We start from the raw sequence: 27,297 nt of genomic DNA on the forward strand, positions 1-27,297 counted from the left end.
ATCTGGATGCAAAGTCACAATCCAACTGAAAAAGGTAAAGGTCCAAGTGAAAAGACTGTCTCTGAACTATTCAGTGTCTATTATACCAACAAACAGTTGTTTGGGTGAGAATAGAGGACTAATATCCCTCTGGCACACAGCAATGTGGCGTGGCCACGCCTCTGACCTCACCCATACCTGCACCCTTCAATACCTACTGCTTTATAGGCAACTATATTCCCAATACAGTGTGATACTCTAGTCTTGGCCAAGTACATACAGCAATACATTATTTTCATAAATTCAGTTATTTCAAGGGCAGCATATTATGCTTTCATGTTGATAACGCATGTTACAACTGTATGACACCACACATACTGTACCTGTCTATAGCATTAAAATACATACAGTAAGTGTTAGTAGGGACACTTGTAAATTGGGATCGCATAGTCATTCTGGAGCAAATGCATCTCCCTGTAGCCTAACTGTTTGGTGTCTCATAATGACTGTTTTGTTTATCTCATGCTGCTATTTCTTTTGCATTATGCTGAAATTAGTTGGGATCAGATAAAGTCTTGATTAGATAATGACTTAGCTGTTTGTCTGCGTTATATGCCATAATGACAATAGAATGACTAGATAGGGTAATTTTTCTGACGAAAAACTGTGCTGTTTATCATGATGACCTTTGTTTTTGTCATGATACTGTTTCTACTTTTGCCAGATCATTTACCAGCCATTGACTTATTGATAAATTAAAGCAGGGGTGTCAAACTCATTTTACCCAAGGGCCATAGTTGTTCTTCACCTCGGTCCGGAGGGCCACATCGCAGTTTCTTGAAAAGCTACAGGGGAAAAATTCCTTTGGCCATCGTTTTTTGCAATATCTTTCTAAAACTGTGGCTTTTGTTTTGTCATCAAAATAAGTTATATTTCCATCGTATTTTTTTGCATTTTCTCTATTCCCCGACAGTCTATCTTTAATTGCAGTGATTGTTAGCAGGCTAAGGTACTATTGTCATTTCTACACGGTTTATATCTGGTTCTAATAATTCTCTTAGCCTTTTTTCAAGATTGAAAAAATCTAGTCAACATGACAGACCACATTAAATTGACACATTTAGGCCTTGTGTTAATCACGTTAAGTACAGCATTAAGATGTTGAAAGCAGTCGTGATCAGATAGTCTGGATCAGATAACGACTTGGCTAGTAAGTCATCTGCTTAATTTGGTTTGTCATGATGACATAAGAAGAACTACAAAGGGTAATTTACCTGAAGATTTACCTGTGTGCTTGATTAAGGTGTCCATCTAGCTTTATTGAAGTGTGGCCCTGCTTCACGTTTTAAAGTTTGAATGACATTTCTATTGTAAACAGTTTGAGAAGTAGCGCTCTAACGTATTATAATTAGTCAGAAATACACTACATGACCAAAAGTATGTGGACGCCTAATCGTCAAAAATCTCATTCCAAAATCGTGGGCATTAACATGGAATTGGTACCCCCTCTGCTGCTTTAACAGCCTTTGCTTCTGTAACAGACTGTCCATTAGATGTTGGAACATTGCTGATGTGAATTGCTTCCATTTAGCCATAAGTTAGTTTCGGCGTTCCAATTCATCCCAAAGGTGTTCGATGGGGTTGAGGTAAGGGCTCTGTGCAGGCCAGTCAAGTTCTTCCACACCGATCTCGACCTACCATTTCTTTGTGCACAGGGCCATTGTCATGCTGAAACAGGAAAGGGCCTTCCCCAAACTGTTTCCATAAAGTTGGATGCACAGAATCGTCTAGAATGTAATTGTATGCTGTAGCGTTAAGATTTCCCTTCACTGGAACTAAGAGGCCTAGCCCAAATCATGAAAAACAGCTCACTCTTGTCACATTGTTGGAAGAAATGGAATTGAGCATTGGAAACACAAATAAATTAAGTCTACTTCTAGACTAAACAGCATGGTCAACTGAGTTTCCAAAGTGCGTATTCAGTCCAGGAGTATGCTCAATATGGGTCTGGATAAACTACTTTTGCTCAAAACTTTGTAGGTCTAATGCTCTTCTTCAGCTTGTTTCTTCTTGTCTAACTCACAAACCCTCTGTGACCTTCTGGTTGTATCATACAATGATACACTCTCAACAACTTTGTTTCCACAGCACGTATCATCTGACTCTCATATCTCAGTTACCATGGCAACACATGACCTGCCATGACCACTTTTGAATACACTGTAACCCATGGCCATACTCTTTTCAAGGTAGAATGCCTGTGGGTAGAGTTTTGTTTGTTGCATGATGAAAGTGGATTTGGACTGTAGCTCAGAAACTGGCAAGGACATTCTTAATTATGCTAGAGGATATTTTATACCTTGACACACCTTCACTTTTAAAATAATGTTATAAGCTGGTGTTCAAACCATAGACCGTATGGCTCATATTGTAAAGGACTGTTTCCATGTGCAGTCCAGATGATCTTATAGTTTTTCTCAATCGCATACAAGCAATTTTGGGATCTGTGTTGAAACAGCAATGTAGCTACGCTGAGTGTACAAAACATTAAGAATACTTTCCTTATATTGAGTTGCACCCCCCACTCCCTTTTGCCCTCAGAACAGCCTCAATTCGTCATAGCGTGGACTCTAAAAGGTGTAGAAAGCATTCCACAAGAATGCTGGCCCATGTTGACTCCAATGCTTCCCACAGTTGTGTCAAGTTGTCTGGGTGTCCTTTGGGTGGTGGATCATTCTTGATACACACCTGGCACCTACTACCATACCCCAATCAAAGGCACTTGCATATTATGTCTGGCTTATTCACCCTCTGAATGGCACACATACACAATCCATGTCTCAAGGATTTCAAATTGTCATTTAACCTGTCTCCTCCCCTGATTGAAATGGATTTAACAAGTGACATCAATAAGGGATCATAGCTTTCACTTGGTCAGTCTATTTCATGGAAATGTTTTATTTCATTTGAACCTTCATTTAACTAGGCAAGTCAGTTAAGAACAAATTCTTATTTACAATGACAGCCTAGGAACAGTGTGTTAACTGCCTTGTTCAGGGGCAGAATGTTTACTTTGCCAGCTCGAGGATTCGAATTTGCGACCTTTCAGTAACTAGTCCAACGATCTAACCACTAGGATACCTGCCTGCTGGAAAGAGCGGGTATTCCTAATGTTTTATACAGTCAGTGTAGTTTTGATGAATGTATTAATGTTTTGAGAAGGCAACTACATTTAAAAAATGCATTTACTGTTATTCAAATGTCAGAGTTTAGTATCTTGTGAAAAATACTGTTCCAAAAAATGCTTTTATGGGTTTGAGAAACACCGTACCAGAATTTTTGCAGTGTCTCATGCAATCCAGTAGATGGCGATGTATAAGTAGCTTTGAACCACTCAGGACATGGGCCTTAAAGAGAAAAGTATTTGCAGTATTTACATTTGAGGAGCCTATCAGAGACTTATTTTATTTTTGAGATCCAGCATCTATTAGTATAATGTAATGTAACATTGGACACAGTCATAAAAGGTAACTCTTTTAATTTGAATTACAAACATAGACACCATCTATTCATTTGGCAAGAGACATCTCAATTTAGACGTGACTCATTAAAAGCCAATTGGGGAGAAAACCCTCTTCAGGGACTGTAATTGTTTGAGTGGTATCTAGCAAACTAAAATAACATGCATTTTGTTTTGGTGGCAAACACTCTCAAACAAGACTATATCATCCGCTTATTGAAATAATTTTAACATTCTGTATTATTAAAAAACATTGCATTTGTCATACAACATATTCTACTGCATAGACCAGTGCACTTTTCTACATTCAACTAAAAAGTTAATATAGGAATAATCAAGATAAAGGTGTGTGAATAGTTATTGACATTATAATAGTTTATGGCTACCGGTACCTATTTTACAGTAAAGTATATGCATGAAAGATTATTAGGAGACAGTATGGCCATTCAAAACGCACACCAACAGTCAAATCTACCACATCATTTCCACATATAGTTGGAGTCACTAAAGGTGAAAAACATTGCAATGAAATAATGAGTGAATGGACACACAGCATCTTTTGGTTATTTGTTTAAATACAAAGAACATGGGGGAAAAATTGTGTCCTGCTTTGTCTGTCTGCTTGCTGGTGGCGAGTTACAGTGTGAATATTGGGCGGAGCAGAAACAGGTGTAATGGGCGGAAGGGAGAACAGCAACACAGCTAAAAGCAGCACACCTCTGATCTCCAATGGCACAGTACCACCTCCCTCTGGGGAAGACAGTACCGCTCTCTAAAAAACAACCTCCATCAGACAAAAAACAGGCCAACTCCACCCATCAATTTTTATCTCTTGATTGATGCAGAACCAGGAAGTCGATTTGACCTGCTGCCAGGTGGGCATTTGGTTCCTAGCACTCACTGGCCCGAGCTGTGGACAGAAAGAAAGATTACTTAATATCTGGAATCATTAAAAGGCATTCATTACCAAGCCATGTGAGATAACACAGATAACACAGCTCTCCGTTGGGCAGCCATAATGATCATGTCCTCCATGTCCCCAGATCACAGGCAAAACATGACAGCCATGGCTATAGTTCTGGACTGGACAAGAGTTTTTGGACAGATTGAAAGCTTTTTGATGATAAGCACAATTAATATTAGCAGCACAGATGCGCAGTGCAGTTCTGTTCAGCAGTGGGAAGGATATGCCCCACCCAGCCTACATCAGCTGGTGAGCTACAGGGGAGCAAGCGATGAGTGTGGGCAGATAGGCAGACAAGCTCTGCTCCGGCTCCGCCTATACAAGTTTTTCAATGAATTGTAATATTTGTAGCTAATTTTTAAAGAAAATACCTGCAGTCAACTTGTGCAATACATTAGGAGATAAAGCAGATTGCGTTCTTCATTTCACGTGTCATATTATTTTACATTATGAAGCTTACCGTAGTCCACCAGAACGGTTGAGCCAGTCACATGTTTGTTTGTAAATAGCACAACGGGAGAAAGCGGGAGCAGGTGAGTCCAGCTGTGTATTTGGTTTACCCTCCTAGTTAGCTAAGTAACTGGCTGGATTAACAAGGAGACGGGGCATCATATAGTCCTAGCTTTCTACTGTGTTTGAGAAGTCAAAGTGCTTAGGATGAGTTATCTATACAGCTGTCACTGCTATCTTCATTTCCTAGCATGTGTTCTCCTCTCTGTTCTCGGCAGCCTCAGTCTGCTCCTCTGCCCTCTGCAGAGCAGGCAGACAGGCTGTTGCCCTAACGACTCCACACACACACAGTGTGTACACATACTGCTCTAGAGCAAGCGGCAAAACTGAATTCATTTGCACAATTTCTCTCGTTGACATTTTCTTGTAAACTCACCAAAAAGGACATTCGGTAGCTACTACCTATATAGGTATAACTTTATGAACTGGATTGCATGTCTTTGCAACTTTTTATTTTATTTTTGCTTGCACTCATTAGCATATTTAGCATATCAGCCTCCATGGAAATTACTTTTACTTGTGAATTATTTGTTGTTGTTGCCTTTTAATGGACCCTTTTTTACTAAGCCAGTAATACTGTAAATCCCGGGATGAGAGAAGGACGGTTTGACGATATGAAAATCTGGATACCGCTCAACCCTATAGGCAACTTTCTTGCTTCCCCGTAGCTATTCAGTCACCACCACTTCTAGTTAGCTACCCTTTGCCTGGTAAGAAGACAGAGCTGCTTTACAAAATTAAAAACAATAGCAGAATTTAATTTAATAGTAAAACAACAGTCTAGCAGGTTTTTCTATCCCTTGAGTATAGAAAAGTAGGCTGTCTTTGAATTTGTAGTCTCGCTCAACCCTCCCACTTTCCCCACTGCATTTCATAGCCAGGTTCTGTAACCAACGAAGCCAAATCTCCCTCTTTTCCTCAGAGAAATGGCTTGATTCTAGCCCTTATGATTCAAAAGATATGACCCATAATCCCAGAGCTAAGTTTTTTTCTTTCTGTCATGCATTGATGGACAATCTGGTGCCCATTCAGCAGGATGGAATGGTCAGATAGATGGAATGGTCAGATAGAAATATGCTATGTAGAACAAACATGCTTCTGACATGTTGAATAAGGAATAACGTTGACTGTATTCATGGAAGTTCTATCTGCAACGTCCGAGAACATTTTGCAACTGAACGTGGCACTGGTAACATTACAATTAGCCTATATGCAGACATTTGGTGGCACAGAAAAAAAGGTAAAGGGATAGAAAACAATTTATTGACTAAATTCCTCTTGCCACTACACTATATTTGATTGGGTAAATTACTTAATTTTGAGTTCATGTGGACCCAGGGCCTCACTTGAGCACTTGGACTTCAGCCATAGGGACTTGTGACTCGACCATTGGTGACTTAGACTTGTGACTCGACCATTGGTGACTTAGACTTGTGACTCAACCATTGGTGACTTAGACTTGTGACTCGACCATTGGTGACTTAGACTTGTGACTCGACCATTGGTGACTTAGACTTGTGACTCAACCATTGGTGACTTAGACTTGTGACTCGACCATTGGTGACTTAGACTTGTGACTCGACCATTGGTGACTTAGACTTGTGACTCAACCATTGGTGACTTAGACTTGTGACTCAACCATTGGTGACTTAGACTTGTGACTCGACCATTGGTGACTTAGACTTGTGACTCGACCATTGGTGACTTAGACTTGGACTCGGAAGTGAGCATAGGGGACTCGAGGTTTAGTGTCTCGACTACATCACCAGACAAAACAGTCATTAGCTCCCGTTCGAAGTCATTGGCCCCAGTTCTACTTTTGGACACCAATGTAGCTGCGGCATCTGTGGAACACTGATAACAATGGCAATGACGTGACTGAGTGATGAAGGTGCAATCAATACTATTTTGTCAATACCGTGCAGCACCATCCGGTGAATGTGCTACTCTCTCTCTCTCGCTACCTCTCTCTCTCTCGACCTCTCTCTCGCTGAGCTTGTATGTGTCTATTTGTTTTGTATGTAATGTGTAATATCTATGTAGACTGAATTAGGAATTTACATGGCCAAATAATTATTATATATTCTTATATGCAGTACTAGTCAAAAGTTTGGACACACCTACGCATTCAAGGGTTTTCCTTTATTTTTTACTATTTTCTACATTGTAGAATAATAATGAAGACATCAAAACGATGAAATAACACATATGGAATCATGTAGTAACCAAAAAAGTGTTAAACAAATCAAAATATATTTATATTTGAGATTCTTCAAAGTAGCCACACTTTGCCTTGGTGACAGCTTTGCACACTCTTGGCATTCTCTCACGCAGCTTCCAAAATGTTGACTGGTACTGTATGTTTGTAATTTTTCTGCTGTTGGGAAGAGAATAGGATGCTATGCAGAAAGATAGGACAAGCTTGTGCACATGGAAGTCAGTGATTTATGTTTAACATAGGTTAATGAGGCAATATAAATGTGATGTGATGAAAAGGCATTTAGACTCAAATTGGCCACTGTTTTCATAATTTTGACAATAACAAGACTAAATCCTTATTCAAATGACAAAATTGCGACTTAGTTATATTTTAGCTAAAAGGACTAAGACTAGACTAAATCTAAAAAAAGAGCGCCAAAATTAACACTGAGACAGAGGTGGCATGGCGGAGTTAGTGAGTCATGGTGGAAAGAATCAGTCAGCCAGTGTTTGGGTCTCTGTGCCACCTGTGTGATAGCAGGACTGGCATACAGCACAGCCAATGCCTGCTGACAGTGTTATCTAGGCCTGGCAATAGGCAACTAACACTGAAACAGATGGAGAGCGTAATAACAAGATAACGCCCAAACCCACCCGTTGCTCCAACATGGCAGCAGATTTCTAATTATTTTTTTCTGAAGAGGATATTTTGTAATGATCACTCAAACATGCCATTGAGTTATATATGTTAATTATATTCCTAGCAAAGACAATGCATCCAGGTGACTAGGAATCATCCAGTGTACAGTGTGGGCCAATCAGAGAGGAGGTTGAGAGGTCAGGGGAACAGACCTTGGTCATTGAGTGGCTGGGCAGCGTTGCTTCCTGACCTCCTCCTGCAGAGAGAGAACCAGCGTGTCACACTACATTCCATTATACATTACGACACCTAGCTACATAACACACACACATACACCTACCTGAAACATACAGTTTCACACAAAGAGTGTGCCCTGATCTGGACTGAACTGAGCATCCACTGATATGATAGATCATTTACCTTTTGTCCTGGTTGAACTTGCATCTGCAGTGTCCGCCTGTTATAAGAAGAAGTGGTCACAAGTCAATCTGTGTCCTATGTTAATGTGAGCATGTGTAAATACATGCTATGACTGTGTCATCATGTGTGAGTATGTGTATGTGTTTATGTGATGGAGTCTTACTGAAGAGGATGGTGATGCCGATCAGACACAGAACTGCTGCCAGGATCAACCCCCCAACACGTAGCCTGTGATAATCTGAACAGAGAGAGAGAGAGAGAGCAGGAGAGAGAGCAGGAGAGAGAAGAATGGGAGAGAGAGAGTGAAAGGAAAAAAAGCATTAATCATACACAGTAAGCCAGGAATGTTGAAAGTTGTTGAGTGTTCTGAAAGATGTATCTCTCTGCTCACCAAAGGTAAATGGATCCTCCTCCTCCACTGTAGGGACAAAAATATGACAAAGGTCAGTTTATACAGCATCTAGACACCTTCAAAAATAATACAAACAACTGGAACGCACCCAACCTCAAATGGACAAATAGCGAATGGCCTACTTTAATTTGTGAATCAATGATTTATCTGGAGACCATATTATTGCATGTCAAAAGATTTAGAGTAATAAAACTATGGAACGCTATTATGATAAACAATGGTCAGTTACATACTTTCTTTCTGCTCCTCTGCGAACACAAGGGACGCAACTGCTAACAGAAGAGACACAATGGTAAGCACACAGCATAATGCATTGACAACATGGCATCCCAACAATGTCCCAAACAAGTCAGCTTTCCATCCCTGTGACAAGTGCACTCTCTAGTGGTCTCTCAACTGCTTTCACCTTGAATAGCACTGGAGAAGGTCAATGAATATATCCTTTCTCTATTTAGTTCTAGATTGGTATACTATTCATATCCATAACCATATGTATTTCATAAAATTACAAAAACATATTCTCTCTCTCACTCAAAACATACAGTAGTATCTACTGTGCTGAATACTGAGCCAGAGTTGTGAGTGAAGACTGGGCAAAACAAGATGAACAGAGATGGTAGCTTTGAGGAAACCTAAGCAGGAAGTGGCATTAATAGCTGTGTATGATTGGTCTTTAAGACCTGCCACTCACATGTCAATAAAAGCAAAGCAGAGATATTCGCCATCTTCAAACTCTCTTTCACCTGGGGAAGACAGAACATAAACAATTGCATTATAATATGATCATATTATAATATTAGACTGACTTTATATGATAAAGTAGCTGAGGATTATGACTGCAGTGCACCCTAGCAAATTGGCACTCATCCTCCTTGCCCTTTTCACACCCACATAAGCAAGAGCTCTGCTACACAAAATGGAAAAAAATGTACTCGCTTGATTGTCTGACCAAGGCTCCACTTGTTAGAATTAAATTACCCTTGTCCCACTACCTATTTGATTTGATTAGAACTTTTTAAACCTGGGAAGCTAATGGCAGCTCAAATAGTGCCCAAAACTGGCTCACACCAGTTCCAATGTCAACAGAGACATGACACAAAGTTTAGCTTTCCCTGGAGTCCCATATCTGATTTAGATTTGTACAAAATGGCTTCTGAGCAGCATAACCCATGTGATCTTGAATGTTGTCCAGAGTGCTTTGCTTCATCTCATGCCAAACCTTCAAACCCAATTATGTTTCAGCTTTTCCTTGTTCAATATATATTTTGGGATATAATGTCTTTATAATCATATAACTGTCAAATGCCATAAAGGAGTAGAAAATCCACAAGGGAAAAAATGCTGGATCATTGAGCATGGCTCCAGCGGCAAAACATAAAGTAACTAGACCCCAGTGATTTTCCATCACACCTTATGGATAAAAGACAAAGAGAGGAAATCACCTCACCAATCAGCAACCACACACTAGCAACAACCCAGCAGAGCAGAGCTCCAGGGGTTTGGCCTTCTTCAATCATACTCTGCCTAACATGATGGTTCTGGAAGGGCTGGATACTGATTTGGACAGGAATGGAGTCTCGAGGAGATTTGGTAGCTAAATCCCTTATGTCACAACTGTCTTAAGCTCAAATTTGGTTTCTGCTCATGATAAGGCTACATTTATTTTACGTCATGTGTTGTACGCCACCAGCCACATACTGGACAAGCACCAGATACAATCTTCAAGGATTCAGACTCCCATTACTCTTCTCACTATATCCTATCCAGGTTCCAGGGTTTAAGAGGGTACATACACTACACTACTAGACCATGTGTGTTGTGGTTTTTCACTATGAGCTAAAAGGGGTTTAAGAGTGTAATAGGTCTACACTTTGCCATTGCATAGTGAGTAGTAAATGTAACATTATGTGAGTACCATAAATTACTATGTTTTTGGTCACTTGGTATTTTCCTGCCTTGGTACTATAATGAAAAAACGACTATGGTACTACTTTTTTCATTGTATTACCATGGTACATTTTTAGTAAGGGCAGCTCCTATAACAAAATTACAGCTCCGATAACAACACTACAGCTCCTATAACAACACTACCTATTCTATAACAACACTACAGCTACTATAACAAAACTACAGCTTCTATAACAAAACTACAGCTTCTATAACAACAATACAGCTCCTATAACAACACTACCTATTCTATAACAAAACTACAGCTCCGATAACAACACTACAGCTCCTATAACAACACTACAGCTCCTATAACAACACTACCTATCCTATAACAACACTACAGCTCCTATAACAACACTACCTATCATATAACAACACTACAGCTCCTATAACAACACTACAGCTCCTATAACAACACTACAGCTCCTATAACAACACTACCTATCCTATAACAACACTACAGCTTCTATAACAACACTACAGCTTATATAACAACACTACAGCTCCTATAACAACACTACAGCTTCTATAACAACACTACAGCTCCGAAAACAACACTACAGCTCCTATAACAACACTACAGCTCCTATAACAACACTACAGCTTCTATAACAACACTACAGCTTCTATAACAAAACTACAGCTCCGATAACAACACTACAGCTCCTATAACAACACTACAGCTTCTATAACAACAATACAGCTCCTATAACGACACTACCTATCATATAACAACACTACAGCTTCTATAACAACACTACAGCTCCTATAACAAAACTACAGCTCCGATAACAACACTACAGCTCCTATAACAACACTACAGATCCTATAACAACACTACAGCTCCTATAACAACACTACAGCTCCTATAACAAAACTACAGCTCCGATAACAACACTACAGCTCCTATAACAACACTACAGATCCTATAACAACACTACAGCTCCTATAACAACACTACAGCTCCTATAACAACACTACAGCTCCTATAACAACACTACAGCTCCTATAACAACACTACAGCTTCTATAACAACACTACAGCTTCTATAACAACACTACAGCTCCTATAACAACACTACAGCTTCTATAACAACACTACAGCTCCTATAACAATACTACAGCTTCTATAACAACACTACAGCTCCTATAACAAAACTACAGCTCCTATAACAACACTACAGCTCCTATAACAACACTACAGATCCTATAACAACACTACAGCTCCTAAAACAACACTACAGCTTCTACAACAACACTACAGCTCCTATAACAACACTACAGCTTCTATAACAATACTACAGCTTCTATAACAACACTACAGCTTATATAACAACACTACAGCTTATATAACAATACTACAGCTCCTATAACAACACTACAGCTTCTATAACAATACTACAGCTCCTATGACAATACTACAGCTCCTTAAACAACACTACAGTTTCTACAACAACACTACAGCTCCTATAACAACACTACAGCTCCTATAACAACACTACAGCTCCTATAACAAAACTACAGCTTCTATAACAACACTACAGCTTCTATAACAAAACTACAGCTCCGATAACAACACTACAGCTCCTATAACGACACTACCTATCCTATGACAACACTACAGCTTCTATAACAACAGTACAGCTCCTATAACAACACTACAGCTTCTATAACAACACTACAGCTTCTATAACAATACTACAGCTCCTATGACAATACTACAGCTCCTTAAACAACACTACAGTTTCTACAACAACACTACAGCTCCTATAACAACACTACAGCTCCTATAACAACACTACAGCTCCTATAACAAAACTACAGCTTCTATAACAACACTACAGCTCCGATAACAAAACTACAGCTCCGATAACAAAACTACAACTCCGATAACAACACTACAGCTCCTATAACAACACTACCTATCCTATAACAGCACTACAGCTCCTATAACAACACTACAGTTTCTATAACAACACTACAGCTCCTATAACAACACTACAGATCCTATAACAACACTACAGCTCCTAAAACAACACTACAGCTTCTACAACAACACTACAGCTCCTATAACAACACTACAGCTTCTATAACAATACTACAGCTCCTATGACAATACTACAGCTCCTAAAACAACACTACAGTTTCTACAACAACACTACAGCTCCTATAACAACACTACAGCTCCTATAACAACACTACAGCTCCTATAACAAAACTACAGCTTCTACAACAACACTACAGCTCCTATAACAAAACTACAGCTTCTATAACAAAACTACAGCTCCTATGACAATACTACAGCTCCTAAAACAACACTACACTTTCTACAACAACACTACAGCTCCTATAACAACACTACAGCTTCTACATCAACACTACAGCTCCTATAACAACACTACAGCTCCTATAACAACACTACAGCTCCTATGACAACGCTACAGCTCCGATAACAACACTACAGCTCCTAAAACAACACTACAGCTTCTACAACAACACTACAGCTCCTATAACAACACTACAGCTTCTACATCAACACTACAGCTCCTATAACAACACTACAGCTCCTATGACAACACTACAGATCCTATAACAACACTACAGCTCCTATGACAACACTACAGATCCTATAACAACACTACAGCTCCTATGACAACACTACAGATCCTATAACAACACTACAGCTCCTAAAACAACACTACAGCTCCTATAACAACACTACAGCTCCTATGACAACACTACAGCTCCTATAACAACACTACAGCTCCTATAACAACATATCCTATACTACAGCTCCTATGACAACACTACAGATCCTATAACAACACTACAGCTCCTATGACAACACTACAGATCCTATAACAACACTACAGCTCCTATAACAACACTACAGATCCTATAACAACACTACAGCTCCTATGACAACACTACAGATCCTATAACAACACTACAGCTCCTATGACAACACTACAGATCCTATAACAACACTACAGCTCCTATAACAACACTACAGCTCCTATGACAACACTACAGATCCTATAACAACACTACAGCTTCTATAACAACACTACAGCTCCCATAACAACACTACAGCTCCTATAACAACACTACAGCTCCTATGACAACACTACAGATCCTATAACAACACTACAGCTTCTATAACAACACTACAGCTCCCATAACAACACTACAGCTCCCATAACAACACTACAGCTCCCATAACAACACTACAGCTCCCATAACAACACTACAGCTCCCATAACAACACTACAGCTCCCATAACAACACTACAGCTCCCATAACAACACTACAGCTCCCATAACAACACTACAGCTCCTATAACAACACTACAGCTCCTATAACAACACTACAGATCCTATAACAACACTACAGCTCCTATAACAACACTACAGCTCCATAACAACACTACAGCTCCCATAACAACACTACAGCTCCTATAACAACACTACAGCTCCTATAACAACACTACAGCTAACAACACCCTATAACAACACTACAGCTCCTATAACAACACTACAGCTCCTATAACAACACTACAGCTCCTATAACAACACTACAGCTCCTATAACAACACTACAGCTCCTATAACAACACTACAGCTCCTATAACAACACTACAGCTCCTATAACAACACTACAGCTCCTATAACAACACTACAGCTCCTATAACAACACTACAGCTCCTATAACAACACTACAGCTCCTATAACAACACTACAGCTCCTATAACAACACTACAGCTCCTATAACAACACTACAGCTCCTATAACAACACTACAGCTCCTATAACAACACTACAGCTCCTATAACAACACTACAGCTCCTATAACAACACTACAGCTCCTATAACAACACTACAGCTCCTATAACAACACTACAGCTCCTATAACAACACTACAGCTCCTATAACAACACTACAGCTCCTATAACAACACTACAGCTCCTATAACAACACTACAGATCCTATAACAACACTACAGATCCTATAACAACACTACAGCTCCTATAACAACACTACAGCTCCTATAACAACACTACAGCTCCCATAACAACACTACAGCTCCCTATAACAACACTACAGCTCCCATAACAACACTACAGCTCCTATAACAACACTACAGCTCCCATAACAACACTACAGATCCTATAACAACACTACAGCTCCTATAACAACACTACAGCTCCTATAACAACACTACAGCTCCTATAACAACACTACAGCTCCTATAACAACACTACAGCTCCCATAACAACACTACAGCTCCCATAACAACACTACAGCTCCCATAACAACACTACAGCTCCCATAACAACACTACAGCTCCCATAACAACACCACAGCTCCCATAACAACACTACAGCTTTTACAATAACACACAGTTAAAACAGAGAGCCTCCCTCCATCTTATAGCAGTGTATGGCGACTCATACTATTTGGCATTTGGCAGCGACCAGGGAAAAAAAAACCTCCCTGGTTTATTTTCGAGCGCACCCTTCCTCTACCCAGCAATGTTGGTGAAGGAGAGGGAACGCAACAAGCGGGAAGCCCTCCAAAAATCGTCCGTGGGTGGTTTACGATCCAATTCAGGGAGAGAGAGTTAGACTCTCCCGGGGTTCTTTATTTCCGCTTATTCAAGTTGGGAATCATATTGCAGAGTAAATGTTAGCAAAAGGTGGAGGTGTGGCCGATCTTGTGACATTCATGTATCAATGTTTAGGGTTGTTGGTTGTCTGTTCAAGACAGTGCTAGGCAGCGCTGCGGATCGTGCTTAGCCATCCCCTCAATTCCCCACCAGGCAGATTCACCCTGGAGACCAGGCCTGGTCATAATGGAATTAGTGTTCTAACATGGGTCACGCTGGCCTCCCTGCCACTGAATGCCTGAAGCAAAGGAAGAATCGGCCGTTTGTGTGGTAATAGTATGACTCGGTTCACCCCTCTCTCTTCGCCTTGCACTGCCCTCCTCCGCGCCTACTCATTAATTTATTAATTCACTCAATACTTTTTTCATATTTTCCACCTTTATGATCAGATCCTACATTTTATCCAACTTCACTCACTAACCTGCTCATTCACAATAGGGTCTTGCCTAAACTTACGACGAGTACAAACCCACACCAGTACCATTCACATCTGTGTTTACTCCCTTATTCACATCCACTCCCTTTCTCTTTTCTTAACTCCCTGTCATTCCATCAGCCATCTCAGTCAGTCACGACTCACCCATTCCTCTACAGCGGGTCCAGATCCCTCCATCTGCAGTATCATTAAGAATCCCAGGATATATATTCCAGAATGCTGGCCAGTCTGTCACATTGGTACAGTGCAGAACCCTGAATTCACAGTTATTTCGGAGGAAGCCCAGAAGCCTAAAAGGTTGGATCTGAGGGCTTCAAAGAGCCTGTGGTCATTTTTCTTCAAAGGGATAAAAGGAGTTAATGATGCAGCTACTCATAGGCTCCTGGCCATGCCTGAAAACCATTCATTTATGAGGTAAACATATTACCATGTTGTAGTTTTCACTGTAATGGTAGATCACTGGAAGCCTTAGAATGAGATTCTCCCAATTGTAATGTGTGGTTTAATAACAAATGATTCAGAAGGTCATCCTAGGACTAACTACATGTATTAGGAGTAAGAATAATCACATAAGGGGGAAATTACTTGTGTGAAGTTACTTGTAAAGGTACTTGTGAAATTTATCAAATCTAGAATGGTTTGGTTTTCTTAGTGTTTGTGAAGTCTCTTCTATTACTCTGTTCTCCCTTTATTCACTCTGCCTACCAACATGAGGAGGACTGGAGATCAAGTATCTGCGGCCCCAACTACAGAGAGGCAGAGACATAATGCCAGTTGGGTAAAGGTTTGAGTAACAGCAGTGTCCACTACCATATGACTAATCTAAGAGTTCCATGAGGCCTCGGAACAGGTAAGTGTGTCTTTCCATATCTCCCGAGTGGTGCAGCGGTCTACGGTCACTGCATCTCATTGCTAGAGGCATCATTACAGACCCTGGTTCGATTCCAGGCTATATCACAACCGGCTGTGATTGGGAGTCCCATAGGGTGGCGCACAATTGGCCCAGCATCGTCTGGTGTAGGGTTTGGCCGGGGTAGGCTGTCATTTTAAATAAGAATTTGTTGTTAACTGACTTGCCTAGTAAAAATAATAATATTGCCTGCTAACATGAATTTCTTTTAACTAGGGAAATTGTGTCACCTCTCTTGCGTTCTGTGCAAGCAGAGTCGGGGTATATGCAGCAGTTTGGGTTGCCTGGCTCGTTGCGAACTGTGTGAAGACCATTTCTTCCTAACAAAGACAGCCAACTTCGCCTAATGTGGGATTATTTAACAAAAGCATATTTGCGGGAAAAAAAGCACAATCGTTGCACGAATGTACCTAACCATAAACATCAATGCCTTTCTTAAAATCAATACACAGAAGTATATATTTTTTTAAACCTGCATATTTAGTTCAAATAAATTCATGTTAGCAGGCAATATTAAACTAGGGAAATTGTGTCACTTCTCTTGCATTCATTGCACGCAGAGTCAGGGTATATGCAACAGTTTGGGCCGCTTGGCTCTTGCGAACTAATTTGCCAGAATTTTATGTAATTATGACATAACATTGAAGGTTGTGCAATGTAACATCAATATTTAGACTTATGGATGCCACCCGTTAGATAGAATACAGAACAGTTCCGTACTTCACTGAAAGAATAAACGTTTTGTTTTCGAAATGATAGGTTCCGGATTTTACCATATTAATGACCTAAGACTTGTATTTCGGTGTGTTACTATATTATAATTAAGTCTATGATTTGATAGAGCAGTCTGACTGAGCGGTGGAAGGCAGCAGCAGGCTCGTAAGCATTCATTCAAAAATAACTTTACTGCGTTTGCCAGCAGCTCTTCGCAATTCTTCAAGCATTGTGCTCTTTATGACTTCAAGCCTATCAACTCCCGAGATTAGGCTGGCAATACTAAATTACCTATTAGAAGGTATATGAAATACAAATGGTATAGAGAGAAACAGTCCTATAATAACTACAACCTAAAACTTCTTACTTGGGAATATTGAAGACTCATGTTAATTATTTATTATTTGTTATTTATTTGAGACTAAATTGATTTTATTGATGTATTATATTAAGTTAAAATAAAAGTGTTAATTGTTCATTCAGTATTGTTGTAATTGTCATTATTACAAATATATATATAACAATAGGCCGATTAATCGGTATCGGCTTTTGTTGGTCCTCCAATAATCGGTATCGGCGTTGAAAAATCATAATCGGCCGACCTCTAATTGAAGCCACTTCATTGTTGCTAGTGTTTGATGAAGGAGTAGCTGCTAGAGCAAAGCAGGGCATGTGTTCCTCTGGCTGCTCAATGGAGAGGGGGGACGTGGCATACTATAACCATGACTCATCCCTCTTACCCACAGCCACAAAGTTAGCAATAGCAGCAACAGCAGCTTCACTGTTTAAAGTAGTCATACGGCCCTCTCTTCAAGGGAAAAACTTTGGTGTTGCTTTGCTGTCATTCTGAGGCAGGGAGGCCTTGAAATAAGCTTTTCATATATCTGAAGTAAAGAGTGATGTTGTTGCTATGGTGAATGTGTGATGAACCCTAATTATCTGAATCTGAGTCAAATGAGCCTTAAACTGAGGAAATATAGAACCATGGCTTGCCTATCTTCTCTTGTGATTTGTAATGTCTCACAGAATAAATGAGAGTCAAACTCTGTAATCACACTGAATCTCTCATTTTTAATGAGGCTGTCTCTCGAAGGGCCTCACTTTTGAACGCTGCTCGTCCGTATTTAAGGTCTAGACAAACATTGTATATGATTAGAGCCGGCAGTAGGCGACCCACTGAAGGCGGTAGAATACGTTTAGCCTTTGAGTGTGCGATAAGATGTATATGTCAGTTATATGTCCGTCTGTCAGTATCAATCACCTTAGCAACAGCACTGTGCTGGAGAAACCACAGTGAATAAAGATCAGTCCAGGATAACAGCTCTATCGGGCTTATCAGCTAGGCTGTTTGCACTGTACCAGAACCCCAGACCCCTGTTATCACAGATCCATAAGCATAGCTTACAGGAGACTTGGGACATGTAGTTTTTGTATCAGACTTGAAATAGAACAGCAATTTCATAATGACATGTCTGTCTACTGATCAATCATCCATACCATTTCAAAATGTCTATTAGCCTACCCATGTCACACTAGTGAGCAGAACATAACTGAGCCATGCTGTACTGTGTTGGCCTGGTTACGCATCACCATAGTTGCAGGAGCCATGCTGAAAAGGACAATGTGAAAATAAAATATCCAAGCCTGCAAGCCTACGGTTTGGGTTAGCACAATAGCGTGTGAAGGGTACCACCAAGATGTTGAATAGAAATGGTAATTCAAATGTAATTCCCCACACACAGGGGCATGTACACTGATGCATTTTCCATTACAGAAGGCCAGCACACCAACTAGTTTACCAGTCCCAAACATATTATCTTGCAAAATGTATTTAACAAAATACTAAATATTCTGATCTAGTAATAAAAAGCAATAGGCTAATGGGAGAGGATATGTAAAGTTATTATCCCATCATTAGGCCTGACCACCCCTCCACCCATCAAAGCACAGCTGGACCACAGCTGGATGATGAGCACAACAGACATTAACAATCTTGGCTCTAGAAAAATGTATTGAATACAATAAAGGAAGGACCACATGTTATGTTGTTTTCCATGAGCGTAATGCCAGATAAAATACTGAATCTCAACGGATTTAACTGGGTCCTCCCTCTTGTATAAGACTGCCTGGACACCAGCGCTAAACAGAATAGAAAGGGGAAGAAAAGTTGCCGATGGCCGAAAAGTTGCTTTAGGCCTATAGGGTTACGGACTTTTTGTTTGGATATTACAAACAACATACAGAACACTGTTATAGAACAGCGTGAGTAACGAACTAAATTCATAAAAGCAGGTTTTTACAAATACGTCTGCGTGACGAAGAAACAGTATTTATAATACTTGGACATGGCTCTGGCTCTGGCTCATATGCGCTCGTTCTGTCTGTCTCGCATAGGCCTATACTATAGGCTACAAACTGAAAGCACATTACATGCAAGTTCGATCTTTGTTCTATAAACACAATTAATAGCCTAATAAAGATGGTACACTTTGGAGTATTTTAGTTAGGCTACTCAACGTTTCCCCAAATCTAAGAAACTCTTGTCAGGAAATATAATGATATGACTATAAAGAAAAGGATATACCTATAAAGGAATTAAAGTTATTTTAAGGTCTTACTAGAGATAGGTTACTACTACTGGAAAATATAGAGTGATAAGTTTGTCTTGGTTAAAGATGCGCAAAGGAAACATTTTAGAAATTACTTAGACAAGATTAGTCTATTGTTTTCTTTAAAGATGATGTAATGAATATAATAAATAACGGTTAACATACTTTTGATGAAACTACAGCTGAGCATTCACTCGAACTCTAATTGTTAGAAAATGAAAACTTACCTCCGACACGCGTTAAACCCAAATGGAGATGTGTGTAAGGGGGAAAAACAGGAAATGTCGGGCATGGAGCTACACACAATAGACGAACGTACTCTTAAATCAGACAGACGCCAACACCCTTTTTTCACTGAGGCTCAACAGGTTTGCTCAGCTTGAAAATAGGCTGAGTTTAAATTGAAGTTGCATGCGTTGGGTAGGAGGAGGATTTTATTCTTTGTTTGTCATTGGTTGCTTTCGATGACCTGTTGTTGCTATACCAAATCATTAGCCTATATCATTAGCCTATGTAAAAACGGTGATATGGCAGATACCAAATCGAACATTATCACATCAATTTATTCAAAATAGTTGTGTACAGTACCTGCTTTGGTTACATATTGTATCGTGAGAGCATGCACAGTGCACATCTCTGAACACAAACAGTTTAACATGTTGTTTATTTCTAACAATGGTGTTCCATGGTATTTATTTGGCTTTTCATTAATAAGAATTTACACAAACAATTGAAGGCTAATCGTTTTAGCTCAATACAACTCTGTTTGACCATAATGCCTAGAGCCTATAGCTAAATGAAATGTATTTCAGTTGTTCATTCATACATCTCACTACCACCGTAAAACACCTTAAAATAAACCCATTTCTTTTTGCCAATAAAGAAACAAAACAGTAAATAGATGCATTGTGGTCCACCCTCCATCCACTTTCACAACCATTCAGGTGTCATTACATTGTCATGGCCAGAGCCCTGCCCCATTCCCACCCCCGAATCTTCATCATTAGAACAACAGCAACCAGTTAGTCAGATTCCATCCTTTAGAGATGCTTAGAGTTCACTTGTGTCATCTTCAGATTTTCTTGAGTTTTTGGAGAAAGAAAATAAAAAATGGAGATTGGAACAAGATAAATTTTTTTACATACACAGTACAACAGTACAATGTAACAATCATATGAAAGGACATTTCTTATACAGTATAAATTAGTTGTGAAGCGTCTATGTAGGCCTGGTAAAGGGTTTATAAACATATGGATAGAACATAGGCTCTTACTTGTTCTTTCTAGTGCATTTGGGATCTGAAGAGAGAATAATGAGATGTTACTACAAACACTGACAGAGTCTGGGTCTATCCTCTTGAGTTACATTCATAATGTAAGAACGTATTAGTAATTGGACTATGTGTACTTACTAAGTAGGACGAACAATCCACCTGCTACAAGCAAGCCTGCAATGATCAGGCCTCCAATTCGTAGTCTCTCATAGTCTGGGAAAGTCAACATTCAACAGCTCAGGGTCACACAGGTACAATGATTCATCCAATGACAGAAGCATATTTCTGATGTCATTTCATATCCAATAAGAATATGTTCACTTACATACCACTATGTTCATTTTGTTTGGTGGTGGTGATTTATCAGTTCCATTTGAACGAGAGTAGAGGAATGAGCTACTTACTGTAAACAAATGGATCTGCAGAGGGGAGGAGAGAAAGGGAGAACAGATAATGAACCTCAAGCAAATAAAACACATGTTGCTCTGACTGTCTGCACAGTGTGTGACTGGTTTAAGTGTGGCAGTGATCAAATCTGCTGAAAATAGTTAGTTCTCATTCACAGTCACATAAAAACAAAACCTCATGAAAAACAGAGTCTAACAAAGGGCAAGTTTTGACCAACCCGTCAGACAACTAGAGACAACACTAAATCACATCTTTCTTACTTGCTTCAATTTCCACGAAGAATGCACAGAGAACTAGGAGAGAAAAAGAAGAAACATTTTTTAAACATTTGGCATTTGGTGGATGGATCTAAGTTTATATGTAGTTTTGATCATGTTAAGGGTCAAGGTCAACCGTCATTTCTTGGAAGGACACAAAAGGTCAATGTCAAGTGCATTAAAACAATCCTTCTAAGGCTAAGCAGAACTTGTCTGTTGTTTCACTGATTTGTAGTGCCTACTGTAGCTTTCCATACTAATGTCCATAAAATCTTTAATAATATTTATTTATTTTGAAGAATTCATCTGTTGCATTACCCCATACATCTTTATTGTGAAAATGTCTGATTTACCTGCCAGCATAACCAGAACTGAGAATTGGCTCATCTTGCTTGGGAGCAAAAGGAGAAAGGCATCTGTTATAACAGCATAACATCTCACAAGTCTAGGTCCAAGAGGCTTCTAAACAGCTTCTACCCACAGGCCATAAGACTCCTGAACATCTAATCAAATGGCTACCCAAACTATTTGCATTGCCCCCTTGTTTTATACTGCTGCTCCTCTCTGTTATTATTGGGCCAATAGTCACTTTAATAAAACAGTTTCTTAAAACTGCATTGTTGGTTAGGGACTTGTAAGTAAGCATTTCACTGTTGTATTCGGCTCATTTGACAAATAATATTTGATTTGATTTGACATACCAGTAACCATTGTGGCCATTCCTAGAATTGAACACCATCTTGAATGAACCCTTGTTATTCCTAGCTGAAGAGGGATTATACTGTTTGATTATACTCGTATGATCAATAATGAACTAATATCATTAAAACCATTGTGTCTATGTTGCCCTCCTGCACAGTCCCATCCTTGTTCCCAAACACAGTGAGGATGAAGGGGTAAAATGTCCTTGTGGTGCGAGACAGACACCGAGACGCAGCAGGAGGGCATTGTGGGTGTTTGGACAGAAAACAGCTGAGGGAGGAAATGTGGGGCGGACGCCACAGGCCTCAGGACACCCTTGGCTCGACCTTGGTCACTCACTGGAGTTTACACTGCAATGTTTTGGAAATATAGAAATATGACACCCATCTCCTTCATTCTGGTAAAAACTAGTTTGTTTAACAATGGACAATTCCACCATTTGAAGACCGAGTCAAATGTAGTAATCCAACTTCTCCTACCAGAGTTTTTAGAATGAGTTTTCTACTTTTCTAATACCCCAACTCCAACTCACGATGTTGGGAATGAATCCTACATTTAAATACTAGTATGTGTATAGTTCACATCAGATACAATATGGGTGACATTGTGAACTCCAAATAGTTATTTATAAAAAAAATGAGCATTCATATACTGAAACATAACACATACATTTGAATTTATAGAGGGAAACGGAATATTTCCGATCTTATTCTAATATTATATTCCAATATGCCCAGAATGCCATTTTCCTTGTTGCAGACTAATAGTAGTGAAGGTCACCATGCTGATCAGCATGTCTTCACTCAAGGTCAAGGATACCTATCCATATATCTACTACCTGACAAGTGCCTTTCGTAGGGAACACACCAACCTAGCTCATATAACAACACAGATGGTTGTAAAACAGGGCCTGGGAAAGCCAGTGGAATCCCTTCTTACCTGAGAACGAGGTCTGTCTTGGCAAGGGGTCTGAGGATGTCTGCTGGGTAGCTCAGGTCGTCCTGCTGACTTCACACACCTAGTCTTTTCTCTTTCCTTTTACCTTGAGGAATAGCCCCTCCTTTTTGTTGTCACCTAAAACACACCATAGGACGATGAGATCCCGTGTGCAGAGCGTGTGTGGTGCGTCCAGTTGCACTGTTGTGACCCAAACACAGGCCTGTGCCCTTCTGTTTAGGGTTAAAAACACTGGGTGGGACGAGGTACTGAGTTGCAATACCAAGACCTACTGAGCTCTCATACTGATCACTATTTCATTGAATGTCTTTCGGTGGATTCGCTTTATGGTCAGTTATATTAAACTTTGTGCATGTCCTACTGATAAGCAGAATGAATGTTAGAGAAGCATACAGTTTGAGCTGGAGAGAAATGGATTTGGGGCGTCCTTGAAATATTTTAATGCCTTACAATAAATCACCATGATTACGCCACAGTGAGATACATTCATCCAGGAAGTTTCCTTCCAGTCCAGTAACCATCCTGTCAGCCAAGAACCTTTCAATGTCATTCTGAGACATTCTAAGAGGACATTCTAAGATGTCATTCTAAGAAGACAATCTAAGAGGACACAGAGACATTATGTACAGCACAGAATCGTAGCTTTGGCTGAAGTACGAGTTAGAAAAATCTAAATATTTTTGTAGTCTCTTAGATAAATGGATGTGTTAAAAACAAATGTTATATGGGTAATACAAAAGGCCAACACACAACACAGTATTAACAAGAGTAGCCATTAGCCAGAATGTATTGCATCAATACAATCTAATAGGTTTCCTAGAATAGAGATGCACTACATAATGTGTGGACACCTGCTTGTCAAACATCTCATTCCAAAATCATGGGCATTAATATGGAGATGGTCACCCCTTTGCTGTAGGCTCGTCACGATACCAACATTTTACAAACGATAAGATACCCGGCCAAGTATCACAATGCCACTCGGGCTCCTGAGTGGCGCAGCGGTCTAAGGCACTACATCTCAGTGCTAGAGGCTTCACTACAGACACCCTGGTTGGAATCCACGCTGTATCACAACTGTCTGTGATTGGGAGTCCCCTAAGGACAGTGTAGGCCGTCATTGTAAATAAGAATTTGTTCTTAACTGACTTGCCTAGTTAAATAAAGGTTAAATAAAAATAAAACATATATATATATATATATATATATATATATATATATATATATATATATATATATATATAAATACCACGGTGGAAAGAAATCTGTGGCCAAGCATCCTTTTTTGTCTCGTCCCCCGGACGCTTGTTCACATTTTCTAAGCGTCGTCCAAGAACCAGTCACTGAAATTCACACCTCTACTCAATACAAAACATTGAATTTAACGTCACACTTTCTAGTGTATAATAGAATACTGCATAGAATGGCTGATTTGCTCATATTCACAAATACCTACCTGTGGTTTGGCTGGAGGAATGGGAGGAAGGAATAAACATGCATAATGATCTTGTCACGTTCTGACCATAGTTCTTTTGTATTTTCTTTGTTTATGTGTGGTCAGGGCGTGAGTTGGGTGGGCAGTCTATGTTTTCTGTTTCTATGTGGGGTTTCTTGTTTGGCCTGATATGGTTCTCAATCAGAGGCAGGTGTTAGTCATTGTCTCTGATTGAGAACCATATTTAGGTAGCCTGTTTTCTATTGGGGTTTGTGGGTGGTTGTTTTCAGTCTTTGTGTGTCTGCACCAGATAGAACTGTTTCGGGTGTCACTTTTGTTGTTTTGTAATATGAAGTGTTCAGTTTTTGATTATTATTAAATTAAGATGAACACTAACCACGCTGCACTTTGGTCGTCTCCTTCTTCCACCCAAGACAGCCGTTACAGATCTGCATGTCATTGAGTCAGTAAGGTGAAAACACTACATGAAACCTTATTGCCTCTTCAGTTAACAGACACACTCTCCCTCCCTTCCTCACATACTCTGTCTCCCTCAATCTTATAAACACACACATACACATCACTCTCTCCCACAGACACACGCATACAGTGCAGCATTCAGACACGTTCATTATTCCACATTATGTTACATTACAGCCATCACGTGGACTGGGATATGTTTCGTATTGCGTCAGATAACAATATTGACGAATACGCTGATTCGTTTTGCAAGTTCATTAGAACGTGCCGTAGATGTCGTTCCCATAGCAACGATTAAAACATTCCCTAACCAGAAACCGTGGATTGATGGCAGCATTCGCGTGAAACTGAAAGCGCGAACCACTGCTTTTAATCAGGGCAAGGTGACTGGTAACATGACCGAATACAAACAGTGCAGCTATTCCCTCCGCAAGGCTATCAAACAAGCTAAGCGTCAGTACAGAGACAAAGTAGAATCTCAATTCAACGGCTCAGACACAAGAGGCATGTGGCAGGGTCTACAGTCAATCACGGACTACAAGAAGAAATCCAGCCCAGTCACGGACCAGGATGTCTTGCTCCCAGGCAGACTAAATAACTTTTTTGCCCGCTTTGAGGACAATACAGTGCCACTGACACGGCCTGCAACGAAAACATGCGGTCTCTCCTTCACTGCAGCCGAGGTGAGTAAGACATTTAAACGTGTTAACCCTCGCAAGGCTGCAGGCCCAGACGGCATCCCCAGCCGCGCCCTCAGAGCATGCGCAGACCAGCTGGCCGGTGTGTTTACGGACATATTCAATCAATCCCTATACCAGTCTGCTGTTCCCACATGCTTCAAGAGGGCCACCATTGTTCTTGTTCCCAAGAAAGCTAAGGTAACTGAGCTAAACGACTACCGCCCCGTAGCACTCACTTCCGTCATCATGAAGTGCTTTGAGAGACTAGTCAAGAACCATATCACCTCCACCCTACCTGACACCCTAGACCCACTCCAATTTGCTTACCGCCCAAATAGGTCCACAGACGATGCAATCTCAACCACACTGCACACTGCCCTAACCCATCTGGACAAGAGGAATACCTATGTGAGAATACTGTTCATCGACTACAGCTCGGCATTCAACACCATAGTACCCTCCAAGCTCATCATCAAGCTCGAGACCCTGCGTTCTGAGCCCTCTCCTGTACTCCCTGTTCACCCACGACTGCATGGCCACGCACGCCTCCAACTCATCATCAAGACGACACAACAGTGGTAGGCTTGATTACCAACAACGACGAGACGGCCTACAGGGAGGAGGTGAGGGCCCTCGGAGTGTGGTGTCAGGAAAATAACCTCACACTCAACGTCAACAAAACTAAGGAGATGATTGTGGACTTCAGGAAACAGCAGAGGGAACACCCCCCTATCCACATCGATGGAACAGTAGTGGAGAGGGTAGCAAGTTTTAAGTTCCTCGGCATACACATCACAGACAAACTGAATTGGTCCACTCACACAGACAGCATCGTGAAGAAAGCGCAGCAGCGCCTCTTCAACCTCAGGAGGCTGAAGAAATTCGGCTTGTCACCAAAAGCACTCACAAACTTCTACAGATGCACAATCGAGAGCATCCTGGCGGGCTGTATCACCGCCTGGTACGGCAACTGCTCCGCCCTCAACCGTAAGGCTCTCCAGAGGGTAGTGAGGTCTGCACAACGCATCACCGGGGGCAAACTACCGGCCCTCCAGGACACCTACACCACCCGATGTTACAGGAAGGCCATAAAGATCATCAAGGACATCAACCACCCGAGCCACTGCCTGTTCACCCCGCTATCATCCAGAAGGCGAGGTCAGTACAGGTGCATCAATGC

General features: G+C 40.5%; 1 protein-coding gene across 2 annotated transcripts; it reads right to left on the reverse strand.

The window, feature by feature from the left end:
- Positions 1 to 3,500: 3,500 nt before the first annotated feature.
- Positions 3,501 to 20,310, reverse strand: LOC115102094 (phospholemman-like). 2 transcript variants are annotated; one of them, XM_029621681.2, is made up of 8 exons: positions 20,153 to 20,310; positions 9,336 to 9,387; positions 8,878 to 8,913; positions 8,624 to 8,650; positions 8,396 to 8,470; positions 8,233 to 8,269; positions 8,025 to 8,068; positions 3,501 to 4,409 (listed from the first exon to the last, which is right to left on the reverse strand). In XM_029621681.2, exons 2-8 carry the CDS (start codon positions 9,367 to 9,369, stop codon positions 4,390 to 4,392), a joined length of 273 nt encoding a protein of 90 aa, XP_029477541.1. In that variant the 5' UTR covers positions 9,370 to 9,387; positions 20,153 to 20,310; the 3' UTR covers positions 3,501 to 4,389. The 2 variants fall into 2 exon arrangements, with proteins under 2 accessions (XP_029477541.1, XP_029477531.1); XM_029621671.2 differs by having other exon boundaries at positions 8,878 to 8,916.
- Positions 20,311 to 27,297: the final 6,987 nt, after the last annotated feature.

Source organism: Oncorhynchus nerka, linkage group LG3 (assembly GCF_034236695.1).
Source record: "Oncorhynchus nerka isolate Pitt River linkage group LG3, Oner_Uvic_2.0, whole genome shotgun sequence".
Taxonomy (NCBI): domain Eukaryota; kingdom Metazoa; phylum Chordata; class Actinopteri; order Salmoniformes; family Salmonidae; genus Oncorhynchus; species Oncorhynchus nerka.

Bases quoted from the DNA above. Each gene is read 5' to 3' on its own strand.
- LOC115102094 (XM_029621671.2), bottom strand. From the start codon at position 9,369: ATGGCGAATATCTCTGCTTTGCTTTTATTGACAT. The intron at 8,917-9,335 runs GTGAGTGGCAGG...CTCTTCTGTTAG, and splicing joins TGCTTTGCTTTTATTGACAT to CAGTTGCGTCCCTTGTGTTC. The intron at 8,471-8,623 runs GTGAGCAGAGAG...CTCTCTGTTCAG, and splicing joins GGAGGATCCATTTACCTTTG to ATTATCACAGGCTACGTGTT.